Consider the following 16,271-nt stretch of genomic DNA (forward strand, 5'->3'; position numbering starts at 1 on the left):
AAACACAAATCCGCTTCTTGTTGGGTTGGAGATCTGATCAAATAGCAACCCGATAAAATATGGGTCGGGTCGGTTCATTTTAATCGGATCCATCGGTTCTTCGGATTAAATACACAGCCTTAATGCTAACGCATTGACTTGTGTATAATAAAATTTATAAAAAAAAACTGTTAAAAAAATAAATAAATAATAATAGTAGAAATTTATTATGCATTAGCCACTATTCACTCTCACACTCTACATCTATAACTTTGTAATGTTTTTTTTTTTTTGCCTGGGCTCTTAAAGAGAGTTGTTTAACGTAAGATTAAACGACTTTCTCAGTTATTTAGTTAGGTAGGGTAAACTTGAGAAATAAAATACTGATATTGGGTGATTTTGGTTTATTAGTTATTAAGGAGATGTGGTTTGGTTGTTTGAGGAAGCAATAACGTTCTCATGAGATGTGCAGTTTGTATGTATGGTGTCCCACGAACAATATCCATGATCACCGACCTAAGCGTGTTTTTGAACAGTAATGTAATCCTCTAGATTTCATTCGCGGAGGGAGAGAGGGAGAGGGAGGCACTTTTTCATCCTCTATTTGTCAAACTTTATTTTATCTTACTCAAAGGTTCCATTGACGCGCTGTTATGTTCTTACGACTATTTTGGTCAGTACTCTCTCTCTCTCTCTCGCTGGACCGATGGAAATGAAAAGAGAGAAAGAATATCTTTGCCCATTTCACACCGCTTCTCTATGAAGTGATTGCTTCTGGCCCTCTCTCCCAAGAACAAAACATAATTCTGCTTCTTTTTTCATCTGGGCTTGCTTCACCGTCGATGTTCTGCTTTTCTTCCTTCTATGTAAGTTTTTCACTTTCTTTCTTAACTTTTTTCTACAGTTATTTTTCGAACAATACGTTGATGAAAGAGTTCTATTTTCGTGTTATAGATCGCACCCAGATCCTGTCATCGTCCGAGCTTGCTGAGTTTCGAGGAAGGGCCAAGAAGGTGGATTTTCCTCTTCAACTCTGTCTTATCTGTAAGAACATAGTAAAAGGCTGGAGGTTGTGTTATTTGTATCTAATTTTGGGAGTTGTTGCTGTGTTCGGTTTAAGCTGTCCTTTTCGTTGTTTGCTTCATCTGGGTGTGTGAATTTAGTTCAAGGCTGCCAAATCGTGTAGATCATTTTGCTAGGGATCTAGAAAAAAATCTCCAATTTTGGATGGATGATATATTTAAACAATGGTTTCTCACTCGAGGCTTTGACTAATGCTTCTGGGGTTAGTGTAAACTATATATGGGAATGGGTATTTGTATCTGAGACTAATGGAAGTGGGTCCAGATTGGTCAATGGATTGAAATGCGCTTTATCCATCTGGGTTTTCTTTTCTGCTTATGAAATTTAGGTGCTTGCCTCTTTTGATGAATTGGAATCTGCTTTGAGAGAGCCTCTAGATTCTAGATACAGTTGTGCTTGATTGGACTTGAGTTTATCGTCATTATTTCTTCTTCAAGTTATGATCAAACAAATACTTGGCAGGCTTCCCCGGAAGCCATCTAAGTCTGGTGAGAATCGTGAATTTGGGGGTTCATCAGACCCACCTTCCAATACTTCCATTAACACAAAAAGCAGTGACCTTCTGAGTAATAGGCCGGTATGCTCAAACAGTACAAACTTCATAGGCCCTGACTTTGCTCCAAATTCAGGATATAGTTATGGAAATAAACTTCCCCAAGCTGCCAATCCAAAATCCAATGGAAATATGCTAGGTCCTTATGAAGCATTGCCAGCATTCAGGGATGTATCCAGCTTTGAGAAACAGAACTTGCTTATTGGAAAGCTGAAATTGTGTAGTGTTGTCTTTGACTTCACCGATCCAACGAAGAACCTGAAAGAAAAAGATATCAAGCGGCAGACGTTGCTTGAGCTGGTGGATTATGTTACTTCTGCGAACGGGAAGTTTACTGAAATTGTCATGCAAGAAGTTATAAAGATGGTTTCTGTCAACTTATTTAGATCACTCACCCCACAACCTCGTGAGAACAAGGTCTTAGAAGCTTTTGATTTGGAAGAGGAGGAGCCTTCAATGGACCCTGCATGGTCTCATTTGCAAATTGTATACGAATTCCTTCTGAGGTTTGTTGCATCTCCTGAGACAGATGCAAAGTTGGCCAAGAGGTATGTTGATCACTCTTTTGTTCTGAAGTTGCTGGATCTCTTTGATTCTGAGGATCCCAGAGAGAGGGAGTATCTGAAAACAATTCTACATCGCATATATGGAAAGTTTATGGTGCATCGCCCATTCATTAGGAAAGCAATCAACAACATCTTCTTCAATTTTATTTTTGAAACAGAGAAGCATAATGGGATTGCTGAGCTTTTAGAAGTTTTGGGCAGTATAATCAATGGGTATGCTCTGCCACTAAAAGAAGAACACAAGTTATTCCTTGTTCGGGCTCTAATCCCTCTTCACAAACCAAAATGCTTACAAATGTACCATCAGCAGTTATCATACTGCATTACACAATTTGTTGAGAAGGACTCCAAGCTTGCCGACACTGTCATAAGGGGTTTATTGAAGTACTGGCCAATTATAAATAGTTCAAAGGAAGTCATGTTCCTAAGTGAGTTAGAAGAAGTTTTAGAAGCAACTCAGCCAGCAGAATTTCAAAGATGTATGGTGACCCTGTTCCGCCAAATTGCCTGTTGCTTAAGTAGTTCACATTTTCAGGTAATGACCTCTATTAAGTTTGATATTACTGCAATTCAACTCACACTTTATATCTTGAAGCTTATTTTCAAATATTTTTCACTTTTACTTGCTATGTTTCTTGTTCTTTTTCTGTAGTACTTGCAGTTTGAATTTGCGAACATGCTCTGATTATTTTGAATAAATGGTAATAATTATTTTTTCCTAAGTGGGAAGAAGGGTGGCTTATGCTCACCATTACAATAAAACTGGTAAAGTATAATAGTCTTTCTTGCTTGCTTGCACTTCTTTTTGATTTATTCAATATCCTGTCAATAAATGCAAGGGCTATAGGTAAGAAATCTGTGGTTGTTGCACATTTCTAAGGACCTTTGTGTCACTTTAAGTCCCGAGCTTGTGGATCATAACTTTTAGGCAGCTGGAATTCTATTTTTGTTAAAATCAAAACTTCGTGGATAGGGTGAGAACCTTCTGTTGATGTTCCTTGTCCACTTCATCTATAATATTTCATCAAAACTTGGATTCATACATCTATGGCATTCCTGCACATTTTCGGGGATTCCAATTATCTTGTGGAATAGGGGGTGCGTTTCTTTCTTAGGGCATAAAAATCAGGTATCTTTTCCTCCAGTGAGTCTTCACGTACCGCAAGTCTTCCTAACAATATGTGGTGCTTCATCCATAGATTTGTAACATGGGATTGTTTGTCTTTATGGTAGTAGCAATGATGGTGCTTTTGATGGCACTGGTACACCTCGACAATGTTTTGCAACTGCTTTGAGGACCTATCATTTCTTTGTCCTCATGTTAATTTATTCTTTCATTTATGATTGATAATATCTCTTCAATATTTATGTGTCAAGTTTTAAAAGGACAACTTCAAAAGGGATTCCAGTCAATGAAATGGTAAAATGATATACAGAAGAAAAATATTTTGGAGGCCACAGAAGGCTCTAGTTGTCTTCAATCAATGTGGGAGTATTTAGCCTTTCAAGATTAACACCCCAATGGAAGGCCCAAACCATATGGTCTATACTCCAAAAAAACTAGTCAATGATACAATTGGAGCCCCATTGAGACCATTATAAAGAGCAAGAACTTCTTATTCTCAAGTAACGTGGGATCTCATAAACCGCCTACCCTTACACATCATATGGTTGATTCTTGTGAATTGTGCTGAATTGTCACCATGATGTTTCTTTTTTGATTGGCACCGGGTGTCCGGGAACAGTGTCTCAACTAATCTAGGGGTGCATAGGCCCTTGGCAAGAAGTTTCCCTTCAAATTCACTCGGGGTAATTTAAAGGGAAAATCCCTTAGTCCGATGGCCCTTAGAGATTGTTTACACCCACGGGGATTTGAACCTTAGACTTAGGGGGAGTATACCCTCAAACCCAAGGCCTTTACCACTTGAGCCACCCCCTAGGGGTTGTCACCATGATGTTGTTATTAGAGGTGTCAAATAATTCACATATATTTTTAACATCTGATTGCGGCGGTGCTTGGAAACATTTTAAAACCTCTTTGGTGTCTTTTCTAATAAGTATCTAAAATCTCATTAATAGTGAAAAGCGTGCAAATCAAGTACATAGGGTTTTGACAGCATTGAATGCTTCTTGATAAATAAAGACGCCGCATTTTATATGAGGGCGCTATGGGATTAATCTAAGTACAATGGACACAAGGAAAGTGCCTAGTTTAAGGAAGGGAAGAGCAAGAATTTAGAAAATCTACAAAAGAAGCCAAATGGGTATTATTGTGTGCGATTTTATTCATTCATACAAATACTTAATCATGGGAGCAATTAACTTAGGCACCATTCTGTTACCATCTTGAAAGTTGTAAGCATTGCACTCATTCCAAATACTTTACATTAAGCACAAAGGAACCATCTTCCATAATATCTCTGCTCTCAAGTCACCTCCCAAATTACCTCCCCAAGCCGCGATTAACTCCACCACTTGTTGAGACATCACCCATTCAAATCCCTAGAAAATGGAAGATTGCGAGCACAAGGCCCTAGCCAGTTGACAATGAAGCAAAAAATGATCGATTGTTCCTCAATCCCTTTGTCTTATCAATCACCATTATGCATCTCCTTCTCAAATTATCCATTGTTAGGATCTTACCTAAGAGCCGCCGTCTAGACAAAGACTGTTGCTCTTGATGGAGACTTGTTGCCCATGTACTTTTCAAGGGAAAATAATGCGTATTTGTGGGCTGTAGCATTTGATAAAATGATCTAACGTCATACTGCCTTCATCTAGAATGGATCTACCCAATTTTATTCTTGTGGTTTCTCCTTAGCTTAAGTACAGGAGATTCTGAAGTGAAGAGAATGATTCCACTTTGCAATCTTGCTCTAGTCTAATGAAGATTTTCCACTCTGGATTGACATTAGTAACCTAGTCAAGTTTTGGCCTGCTGCCTCCCTGCATATGATGATTCTAAGTAATTCTGGGTATACTTCCTTCGGGGCTTGAATTCCGTATGGTTCCTCTTGCCAAACTCTATTTTTGGACCTGTCTCCTACTTCATGTCTGAGGACTGGAAAATTCTCCCCATTATTAGCAAATGTTTTTTCCACACTCCCACTCTGAAAGGCCCATTGATCACGTTTGAATAAAAATCACTTCATCTACTTCCATAGTTAACTTCCACCTATCCCTCACATCACTCCCCAAGAAATCACTCTTTAAGCTTCTCAATACACTTTGCCACACCTAGGTTTAGAAAGAGGGATAAAGTATAAGTAGGTAGGTTGGAGAAAGTGTTCTTGATCGATGTGATCCAACCCACTTTAGACAAATAAAGACGCTTACATCCGTCCAATTACCTTTTAATTTTCTCAATGATGCCATCCCAAATTGACTTTGCTTTATATGATGCAGCTAAGGGAAGACCCAAATACTTCATAGGCAAAGATGCCATCCTACAACTGAGAATATGCACGAATAACCCAACATCTTCCTCATCTCCCACTTAGCCCTGACACAGCCTCAAAGCATAGAGACATTGTAAATGGCATAAGTGCTCTGAGTTATCCTCATGGAAAAATCAGTGTCATCCACAAAAAAAAAAAAAAAAAAAAAAGACTAGACACGAGCAGCTTATCCATGCTAGTTTGCCCCACTGAGAAACCTGATAAGTGTCCACTACTTTGCCCCACGTCCTCAACAAGTACAATAAAAAATCCCCATTGACATGGTTTTAAGCCTTCTTTAGATGCAATTTATGTTGTCATGTTTACTATTTTCTTCTGTTGAGGGCATTTATAACACGCACAGAAGAGAACCCTAAGTTTTTTGCGCCAGAATGTTTCCTGATTTTCGCTCTGATTCTCTTTCCTATCAATTTGGCCTTTGTTCTCTCAATATTGGAGAGGCCTGCAGAATAATACATCTGGGTTGGACATTTGCAATAATACATCTATATTGGAATATTTATACTGAGAATTACACAGTACAAAGGCTGATGTTAGCCATTGTATATGTGGGGGTGCTTAACAATGTTTCATGGTACTCTAGTGGGTTTCTTGTTCAATTATGTAAATCACATTTTTCCAGTGAGACAATGAGTTTTCTAATGACTAGGCATGAGGGTATGGTAGATGACTAAATGTGTATAGCTTAGTATATTCAAGAAAATGACAAGGCTTTTTAGTTGAAGACCATTTAAAGAAGATGGTAACAACAGCCAACCTGTATAAAATGACAGGTTGTTTAGCATGGTACAAAAAAACTAGTCCATTCTTTTTTTTTCCTTGGATTATTCATATTGATTGTCTGTTCTACCTAGAGTCTCTAAATGGTGTTCTGTACTATGCTTTAAGAGTGATTTTCTAGTTTTTATTTGACACTTTGTTTGGTCCCGTTGCATTTTTGTTTATGGCATCTGTACTATGCTTTAAGGTTTGGGAGGTTTTCCTGAGCTATGCATAGATGTGGTTATACACAAAAGGCTGATCATACTCTGTTCTTTAGACATTTGTCACAAAAGAGGTAATTGCTCTTGTACTGGCTTTGCCTTTCTTTGATCAATATAATTTATTTATTTATCAAAAAAAAAAAAAGGAGGTAATTGCTCTGATCATTTATGTTGATAATAATGTTGCCAAGGAATTATGATGAGGAGATACAAAGGCTAAAGAAATATGAGGCTAGTGATTTTTATACAGAATACTTGGGTAGTTTGAAGTCTTTCCTGGGTATCGAGGTAGCTAGATCAAGACGACATATTTTTTCTCAATATTTCCTGTTGTAAGACAGTTGACAACCTTGAAGAACCAAACAAAAGGTGAGAAGTTGACGAGAATCATCTGGTGGATAAAGGTAGATTCAACGATTGCTTGGAAGACTAATTTATATTCTCATAGAGTCATACTTGTCCAGACATTACCTATGCAGTTAGTATAGCTACAGTTTATGCACTCACCACAAGAGCCTCATATGTAAGCCGTTTATTGGATGTTCCGTTATCTGTAAGCTTCATCTGGTACAAGTTTGCTGTTCTAAGGCACGATCGCATGAAAGTAAAATTGCATACGGATGCAGATTGCTGGATTAGTTATATCAAAGATCTACATTAAGTTATACATTTGTGAGAGGTAATTTTTTTACCTGCCATAGTAATAGTATGTGGTTGCTAGATCAAGTACAGAAGCTGAATTCCAAGTCATGCCATACAGAGATATGGGAGTTAAGTATGGCAGAAAATATTTTTGAAGGAGCTTGCCAGCTTGGATTTGATTCTAAATACCCTATGAGATTGTATTGTGACAATAAAGCTGTGATCAACATTGCTCTTAATCTGGCCCAACATGATAGAACCAAGCACATCAAAGTTGATAGACACTATCAAGGAGAAGTTGCGTTCTGAGACGATCTTTACACCTTATTTGAAAATATGAGAACAACTTACAGATATCTTAACACTAGGAGTGTCTAGTAATGTCTTTTACATAGCTTTTTGCAAGCTCTGCATGGGAGATATCTTTGCCTAAGCTTGAGGGGGACTGCTGACTTATTGAATTTATTCTATTGTTAATGGCATTTGTGTAAGTATAATGCTTAGGAACAATAATATAAATAAAATGAATTGAAAGACAACGCTAAGTTTTTTGGGCCTTTTCCCGAGTATTGTCCCCCTAACTATTCTTTTGCTCAGCTGTCTTTATTGTTTCAACTGTTTACATAACACTCCTAGGATCCTGTGCTGTCTAGACATTCATTGGCAATGAGGACCAGATTTAAATTCTGTCTTCCTTTGATAAATGCATTCTGTGCTCTAGATATTTCCTTTCTCAATGCCGCTTTCGTCTTGTTAGCTAAAAGTTTTGAAATAATTTTGTACAGACCACTCACAAGAGAAATAGTTCAGAAATTTTTTATCTACATAGCCCCTCCTTTTCTTGGAAAAAGTGCTATAAAAATTGGCTTATACTGAATTAGAAGGAATGTAGCTCCCTGAAGACAGAACTCATGGAAAACATTCATTACATCTGTCTTAATTGCTGCCCAACACTTCTGAAAAGAGGCTATAGAGAGACCACTTGGATCCCGTGTCTTACGCCATTTAGAGCTTTCAAGACTTCAAGGACCTCACTTTCCTTAAATTATTCCATTCACGTGGCTTCCTCCCCTTCAATAGTGTCAAAATTAAAACCATCCAATTTTGGGCACCAGTTGAGCTGTTCATCATGGCAGTTGTGATGCTATAAAATATGCTCTCTTACTTCTTTAGGATTTGATGAGAATGAGTTGTTGATAATGAGGTCTCTAATGGAATCATATATCCGATTCCAATTAGTTAACCGGTGAAAAAAATTATTATTTTTGTCTCGCTCCCTCACCAGTGTTCATCTCTCTCTCCAACTCCCTTCTTCCATGATAATTGTTTTCTCTAGTTCTATGTAAATGTCCTCATTCTGTGACGCCTCCTCTGTGGATAAGACTCTCTGCAATCACTTCAAGACCACCAAGTTCATTCAATGGTAGCCTTCTCCAGTTCTCAATATGACCATACTCTTCATCATTCCATTTTTTCATGGTTTTCTCCAAAGGCTTTCAATTTGCTCGCCAATGCTAAACTAGGCTTTCATTTTTTTCATTCCACTAGCTCAAGATTGACTAGTGGAACTACAATCAAGTACCCAGTGGTAGGGGTGTAAATGAGTCGAGCTTGAGCGATTAGTTGGCAGTCAAATCTTGTTTATTCAATTTTTATTCGATCGTGCTCAAGCTTGTTCACGAGCTACTTGGTTTTGACGAAATAAATTGTTTATATTGTATCTTATAAATAACAAACTTTGAGTTTTGGTAAATTTATTATAGTTTATATATACACATATATCAATTATTATACTTTGAAGGGCTCAAACAACATGTATAGTATTAGGAACATGATTTTACCTATAAAAAAAAATTTATTAGGAACATGATTTCCTTCTATCTTTTTAAATACTAAAATTCTTCTCATTATAAAGTTTAAGATAATACTAAATGAGTTTTTTTAATAACTACAAATTTATTTGAGTTTGAGTTATATTGTTTAGTGGTCGATTATATTGTTGTGTTCACAAATTGCTCAATTATTAATCAAATCAAGTTGAACTTGAGTTTGTCCTAGACAATTTTGAGTGGCTTGTTGAGCAATATTGTATATTTATAGCCCTACCCAATGCCTTCAGATTTTAGGGGCCAAAGGAAAATCTTTTAGCGGGCAGGGAGGGATTTTTCGGATTTTGCTCTTGGGGTGGGGGGCATGGGCCCCCAGGATACCCCTCCCTCAGCCCCCAGGATACCCCCAGGCCCCCAATAGGTATCGTGCATAGTTTATTCACTTTTACAATCATTTTATGGTTGCTGGACTAGATTAAAAGTCAAGATATTTCTAGTTTCTTTTAGTATGCTGGAGATGCACTTGTTAAAAAAAAATATGCTGGAGATGTTAGTTAAGAGTTCTTTCGTGCTTCAAAATTCAGAAATAGATTCTTGTTATGGACTACATTACCATGGTATCTACTCAGATTTGAGATCCTAGTTTATCCTTTGGTAAAGAATGATAGTTATATTCTATGCATTTCCTAAAATTTGAATAACTTATCTGATACATGCTTTCACAGGTTGCAGAGAGGGCTTTGTACTTGTGGAACAATGATCACATTGAGAATTTAATCAGACAGAACCGTAATGTTATATTACCCATCATCTTCCCTGCACTTGAGAAGAATGGTCGTAACCACTGGAATCAGGTGGTTCAGAGTTTGACGCTTAATGTCCGCAAAATCTTCTCTGATGTTGATCCTGAGCTGTTTGAGGAATGCCTGCAGCAGTTCCAGAAAGATGAAGCAAAAGTGGAGGAGATCAAAACAAAGCATGCAGCCATGTGGAAGTGCTTAGAAGATATTGCTGCATCAAAAGCTGCAAGAAATAGAGCTGCATAATTCCTAGCCAAACATCTTCGAGATGGTGCTATGGTCTCATTTTTTTTTGATTGTAGGGGCATGGGAAGGTTAATGTGCTTTAAGAGGTGAATGTTTAGGGATTGTTGTCTAAACTCATAGCTGTCGTGCCCCTTTCAGGTCTGTCAGTGCTATAATGATGAATAATATTTGACACCTCTATAAGACACTGAAGTCCTTACTTCTGGAGTTCACGAACATACTGTATACAGGGTACGCTGCAGAATTAAGTTAGAAGCTCCACTCCACATATGCAACCAAGGAGATCAGAATTCTCATAGTTGATATTTAAATTATTGAGATGAAGAAGTTGCAGATGAAAGGTAATTTACACACCAGGACTTGATTTCCTCGAGTGCTGAAATGCTTGTCGAACTGCCCAATTCTATTCCTATATGTGTGTATTAAATAGTATATTTGTTGATTGATCTTAGAGAACCCTTTACTCTCTGAGTTCTTGTTTATATAGATGATGATGTATATGAATGATCTTAACTAATCCATCATACTTTTTTGGGTTGCTATTACAGGCAAACTTGCTCTCCCTAGCATATTCTCAATCTAAAGGTAGTTTGAGTTTCTGCTCCACAGGTTATTAGTCAATTTGGGGGGTATGGGCTGAAGAAAGAAGGTTGGGTGGAAGGAAGGTACGGTGAGTTGAAGAAGGGCATGATCCGAATCATTTCCTCCTATTTCTCTTTTGGCGCTACACTTCCCTCTCTTTGTTAATTCGTACTATGTCAGTGCCCACTGCCTACTGTCGTTGTCTGAAACAGACCCTGTAGGTGCTTCAACTTCCGATGCTTCCCCTTTCTGATTTCTCACACGCATCCAGCTCCGTCCCAGATGACCTGCTAAGGACTCCCCCTTCTGGGTGTTCATAAGCTCATTATTAAAATCTTCATTTTCTTCAGCTCACCAACTTCAACTTTCTGTTTTAATTTCTTCCGCTGCAAACTTTGAAGAAATTGGCCACTTTTAGAACTTTTGTCGGCATTTTCTTCTTTCCATTTCAAAAGCACTTGATAAGCTTAAGGAGCATCTTTGCATTCTGAATCTGGGGCTGTGGTCTTTTACAAGAGTCAATGCTCCTGCACCTTCATGGCCAATTAACCCTGCCTGTATACGGGTTCTGGAGTTTTAGAGATTAACAATCGGCTGAGGTTTGCAACTGCCTAAATGTGATGTCTCGAAAGTTGGGTGCCATCTTTGATTGAACAGCAAGGGACTTTTTTGAACAAATTTGCTCAGGAGAAACTTCAAACGACTAAAAGGAAAATCTGGACAATTGATGAAATAGAAGAGAGATTGATAAATGGAAAGGGGAAATAAAAGGATGAATCCTACTTTAAAGGAATGCACTATAAGAATAGACCAATTACTGAAACTTCTTTCTTATCAAGACGAGAATCAAGAGAATGTATATGAAGCGCAGGGAATTAGCAAGAATGGGGGATGGAAATGAGATCATAGTCAAATAAGCTTCATCTTTGAATTCCTTTTGTCTCCTTGAAAGAGCATACGCCACCCTATTCTCCTTGCCCCTCTTGTACTCTATAGAGAAATCATTATCCTATAAGCTTTGTGACCCATTTCTGCTGCTTACCCTCTGCTCTAGGAGAGATTTGAGCTCTTGCTCGTCAGATTTCACAACAAATGCTTGACCCAACAGGTAAGGCCTCTATTTTTGAACTGTTGTCATTAGAGCTAATAGCTCTTTTCGGAGAGCCTTTCCTTTTAAGGTTTGACTTAAGTATGAGATGGGTTGCCAAACTGCATTGAAACTGCCCCAATGCCCGTGCCATTAGCATCACACTCAATGGTAAAAGGCTTGCTAAAATCTGGCAGCCTTAAATTTGGGAGATGAGCCACAACTTCTTTGAGGGCCAGAGAAGCCTTGTTTGCTTCTTCACTCCATGAGGAGTTCTTTTTTAAGAGAGCTGTAAGGGGTTCTCAATGAGGCCTTAATTTTTTATGAATTTTATGTGCTAGCCCATTAACCTTAAGAATCCTTTTAAGTATTTCACATTCCTGGGTATAGCCCACTCTAGCATGGAAGCAACCCTCGAAGAATCGGCCTAAACTCCTTTTGAATTAATCAAATGATCTAGATAATCAATTTCCTCCACACCAAACCTACATTTAGACCTTTTAGCGTATAAGCTATGATGCTATAACATTAGCAAAACCTGCCTTAAGTGGGTTAAATGCTCCTACCAAAACTTGTTGTAAACCTGTATATCTTCAAAACACAAATGCAAATCTCTATAAAAAAATGTTTGAATACATCGTTCATTAAGTCTTGGAAGGTCGAAGGAGCATTGGTTAACCCAAACAACATCAACAATAACTCTTAATGGCATTTGTGAGTTCTAAAAGCTGTCTTGGCTATATCTTCTGGTATTGCACAAACTTAGTGGTAACTCGATCTTAAATCGAGTTTAAAAATAGCACTGAGCCAAACAACTCATCCAATCATTTGTCTATGACTGGAATGGTAAACTTAGCCTTAACTGTTTCTCTATTCAAGGCCCTAAAATCGACACAAAGCCTCCAGCTCCTATCAGCCTCGTGTACTAGCAGAATAGGAGAGGAAAAAGAGCTGCTACTACTTGGCCTGATAATGCCCAATTTCAATAATTCTGTCACTATTTTTTCAAGAGTTTTGCTATTCATCATCTCATACACCACACATATTTTTATTTATTTTTGTTTTATTCTTTCTAAATTAATTGAGTTCTTTTACTCATTATACATACACCATACATTTGGTAAATAAAAAAAATTAAAAAATCATGTGGTGCGTGGTGTGGGAATGATAAGTAGAATTTTGGTAGTAAGGGTACTTATATGGACTATTAGAAATAGGTTAGAATATGATCTTGTGGTCATGGGCTCGGGATAGGGGTCGCTCAATTGGTTCTCGAAAAACCCCATGAAATTCCTGTAACAACTAAAGTATCTCGACAATATTACCATCTTGTGATGCAGTTAGTTCAAGGCCAATTTGCAACAAAAATCCCCTCCCCTTGGCTATTGAGGCCATTTTAGTTTAGTGCAATCTTCTAATGTGGATTGTTTCAACTTAACAACCCCAAAGTTCCACCCGTTTGCACCTAGGGGTATAATCGGTCCAGTTTTGTATATTTTTTAGAACCGAACAAATATACACTAGTTTTAAAAATTTAAGAACCGATACTGGACCGATTCACTATAGAAACTGGAACTTTCGATTTTTCGGTTTAGATCCGGTCTGGTTCGGTTTTTCGATTTTACGGATTATCTATGTTAGTAATAATATTATATTTACATGTACTAAACTATTAGTCTATTGATTTTATAGTATAAGTATATTATTTTAGAATAATTAACACATACTAGTATAATATTGAATTTAACTATAGTCTATATAAGTTCTAGACTTTTTATATGGGTATATATGATCAAATGTGTAAAAATGCATTTACAAAAAGAATATATATATATATTATAATTTATTATGCCAAAAATGTATTTACCATTGATATATATATATATTAAAAGTAAGTTTATATTAATAACTTAATATTGATGTTTACGTTTATGATTAAAATTTTATGTTATATTAATTTTATATTTTAAGATTAAAATTTAGATGTTATATCAAATGTTATATTAAAAATTATAAGATTAATTTTTATGTTATATCACATGTTATATTAATTTTGTATTATAAGATTAATAAACTTGAGTAATAAGATTAGAATTTCATGTTATATAAATTAGTAATTTAACATATAATATATATAATATAATATAAAAAAATTATAAATATATATATTGGTCTAGTTCGGTTTAAACCGATTTTTAAAATATGAAAATCGGTATCGCATCGGTTCAGGACCAGTTTTGGTTCTTAAGAACTGGTACCACAATGAACCGCTTACAAACTGGGCTGAATCCACCGGTTCGGTCTACTCTGGTCCGGTTTAACCAGTTTTCCTTTTTTTTTTTTTACACCCCTATTTGCACCATACAAAATCTCCATTAAAAGTTTAGAGAAATCTTGTGTAACGGGTCCCAATGTTTCTAGCCATTGGACCCCTAATACTACATAACAACCAGACAATTCCAACACATAAAAAGAGTGTAGAAATTGAGTAAGTTGGACCTTGAGGTTTGTTGCCTTACAATGTCCTCCACTTTAAATGCATTGTCCATTGGCACTAGGACAGAGAGGTTCACTGATGTGTCCACGGGTAGTTTCAATCTTGAGACCAGGGATGAATCAATGAAATTGTGTGTACTTCCCAAATATACCAAAATAACTACTTGCTCCCCCAAAAATTGCCTAGAAGTCTCATTGTTTTAGGTATAGGTGTCCTCGTGATAGCAGCCAGGGAAATTTTAGGTTCATCTGATGCTGTGGAAGGGACCAAATTTTTCTCCCGACCTTCTTTATTGTCATAAGCAATGTCATCCTCTTTTTCCTCCAACACATCCTCACTGCTTTGTAGTAAATAAATCTTGGGATTTTTACATATGTGCCTTGGACTCCACTTCTCTTCACATTGGTAACAAAGAACCTTCTTCCTTTTCACATCCATTGGAGCCGATGAAATTTTTCTTGCAGGGAGAAAAGGCTTTTGCCACTTATTTCTAGCCTCACCAGATTGTGTCCATTGATTATGGTTACCACTAAATGGTAAGTTGCCTTTATCTCCAACTAATTTAAATGTCTTCTTTGTATTGAGGACGTATTCCTCTTGCATCTTGACTAACCCAAAAGCATAATTCAAATTAACAGGATTCAACATTCTGATTGGGATTCGAATTTCATCTTTCAAGTCGTTGAGAAATAACTTAGCTTGTGTATGTCTAAGAGCCCCCACAAACGATTGGATAGGGTCTCAAACTTTTCTTCGTAAGTTGCTACAGAGGTGGTTTGTTCGATTTGAGTCAATGCCTCCATAGGATCATCGTAGGCCATAGGGCCAAACTGCACCCGTAAGGATCTAGTGAAAGTTTCCCCATCCCGAAAGTGGCCTCTCTCCATGGCATCCTGGTAACAAATTAATGTTTCTCCATCCATTTGGTAGGAAGCCATGAGTAAGAGATCAACTAATGGGGTTTGATGGAAGTCAAAGTATTGGCTGGCATTGAGGATCCACCCAGATGGATGGTCACCTCCAAAATGGGGAAAATCAAGCCTAAGACCTCTAGTAAAACCCCTGCGATGATCCTACCCATCCAATTCATGCTCTAGTGGAGTCTCCTAGTGAGCCTGGTGAGTTTGAGTTGTTACAAGGGTGTGCATCATACTAGTGAGTTGGTCCATCTAAGTCTTGATCTCCTGGATACTTTCTTCTTGGTTCTCGACCTACCGCGGGAGAGACTCCTGCTGGTGCTTGGACCTTCTTCTATCTACTATAGAATCGATGGCCTTGATTACCAAATGTTAGGTCCCTCAAGTTTATGATAACCAATTAAGAGAAAGAACAATTACATTAGCCAAATTCTAAATAAGGAAGTTGAATTGTATTGATAAAATGGGCTAGGATTGATTTGAGGCAATCCAACCTCCAAATGTTAACAAGTTTCATGAATTTTCTAGTGAGTTTTCTCTCCCTTAAGGCCTCCCTTGCCTTAAGGGCAATCATGTTTCCTAACAGATTCCTACAAGCACAACTAAACTACATGTGGCTATAGCAAAATAGAATAACAAACAAGAAAAAATAACAAAATTGAAAGGATAGTAAAACGTTGCGTTTCCATCAAATAAAAAAAAAAACATTGCATTTTGGGTTTAATGAATCATTAATCAAACGATATCATTTCCACTTCCCAGCTTAAGCTCCTTCAACTGCCTTCTAATATAGTTCAATTGAGCCATATTTGTAACGCCCCAATAGAAGGCCCAAACCACGTGGCTTATACTCCAAGATGACTAGTTAATGATACAATTGGAGTTTCATTGGAACCTTATAAAGGGTAAGAACTTCTGATTTCCAAGCAATGTGGGATCTCATACACCACCTAGCTTTATCCTTATCATATGGGGTATTACAATCCACCCCTCTTAAATTCTCGACGTCCTTGTCAGGTCTGTTCGTTGTAGGTGGCACGACTCAAGTC

General features: G+C 37.3%; 1 protein-coding gene across 6 annotated transcripts; it reads left to right on the forward strand.

The window, feature by feature from the left end:
• Positions 1–451: 451 nt before the first annotated feature.
• On the forward strand, positions 452–10,681 carry LOC121257191 (serine/threonine protein phosphatase 2A 57 kDa regulatory subunit B' theta isoform-like). Of its 6 annotated transcripts, none has more exons than XR_005939169.1 (5): positions 452–845; positions 934–2,716; positions 6,607–6,696; positions 6,814–7,026; positions 9,819–9,955. XR_005939169.1 is itself a non-coding variant. In XM_041158123.1 (4 exons), the coding sequence occupies exons 2-3, from the start codon at positions 1,502–1,504 to the stop codon at positions 10,137–10,139; spliced, it is 1,536 nt and encodes a 511-aa protein (XP_041014057.1). In that variant the 5' UTR covers positions 458–845; positions 934–1,501; the 3' UTR covers positions 10,140–10,172; positions 10,278–10,681. The 6 variants fall into 6 exon arrangements, 3 of the variants coding, with proteins under 3 accessions (XP_041014057.1, XP_041014055.1, XP_041014056.1); XR_005939171.1 differs by having other exon boundaries at positions 6,964–7,026; XR_005939170.1 differs by lacking the exon at positions 6,814–7,026.
• Positions 10,682–16,271: the final 5,590 nt, after the last annotated feature.

The sequence above is a fragment of the Juglans microcarpa x Juglans regia genome, chromosome 3S, assembly GCF_004785595.1.
Source record: "Juglans microcarpa x Juglans regia isolate MS1-56 chromosome 3S, Jm3101_v1.0, whole genome shotgun sequence".
Lineage (NCBI taxonomy): Eukaryota > Viridiplantae > Streptophyta > Magnoliopsida > Fagales > Juglandaceae > Juglans > Juglans microcarpa x Juglans regia.

Coding starts and splice junctions, on each gene's coding strand:
- LOC121257191 (XM_041158123.1), top strand. CDS start 1,502: ATGATCAAACAAATACTTGGCAGGCTTCCCCGGAAGCCATCTAAGTCT. Junction 2,717..9,818: donor TAAGTAGTTCACATTTTCAG/GTAATGACCTCT, acceptor ATGCTTTCACAG/GTTGCAGAGAGGGCTTTGTA.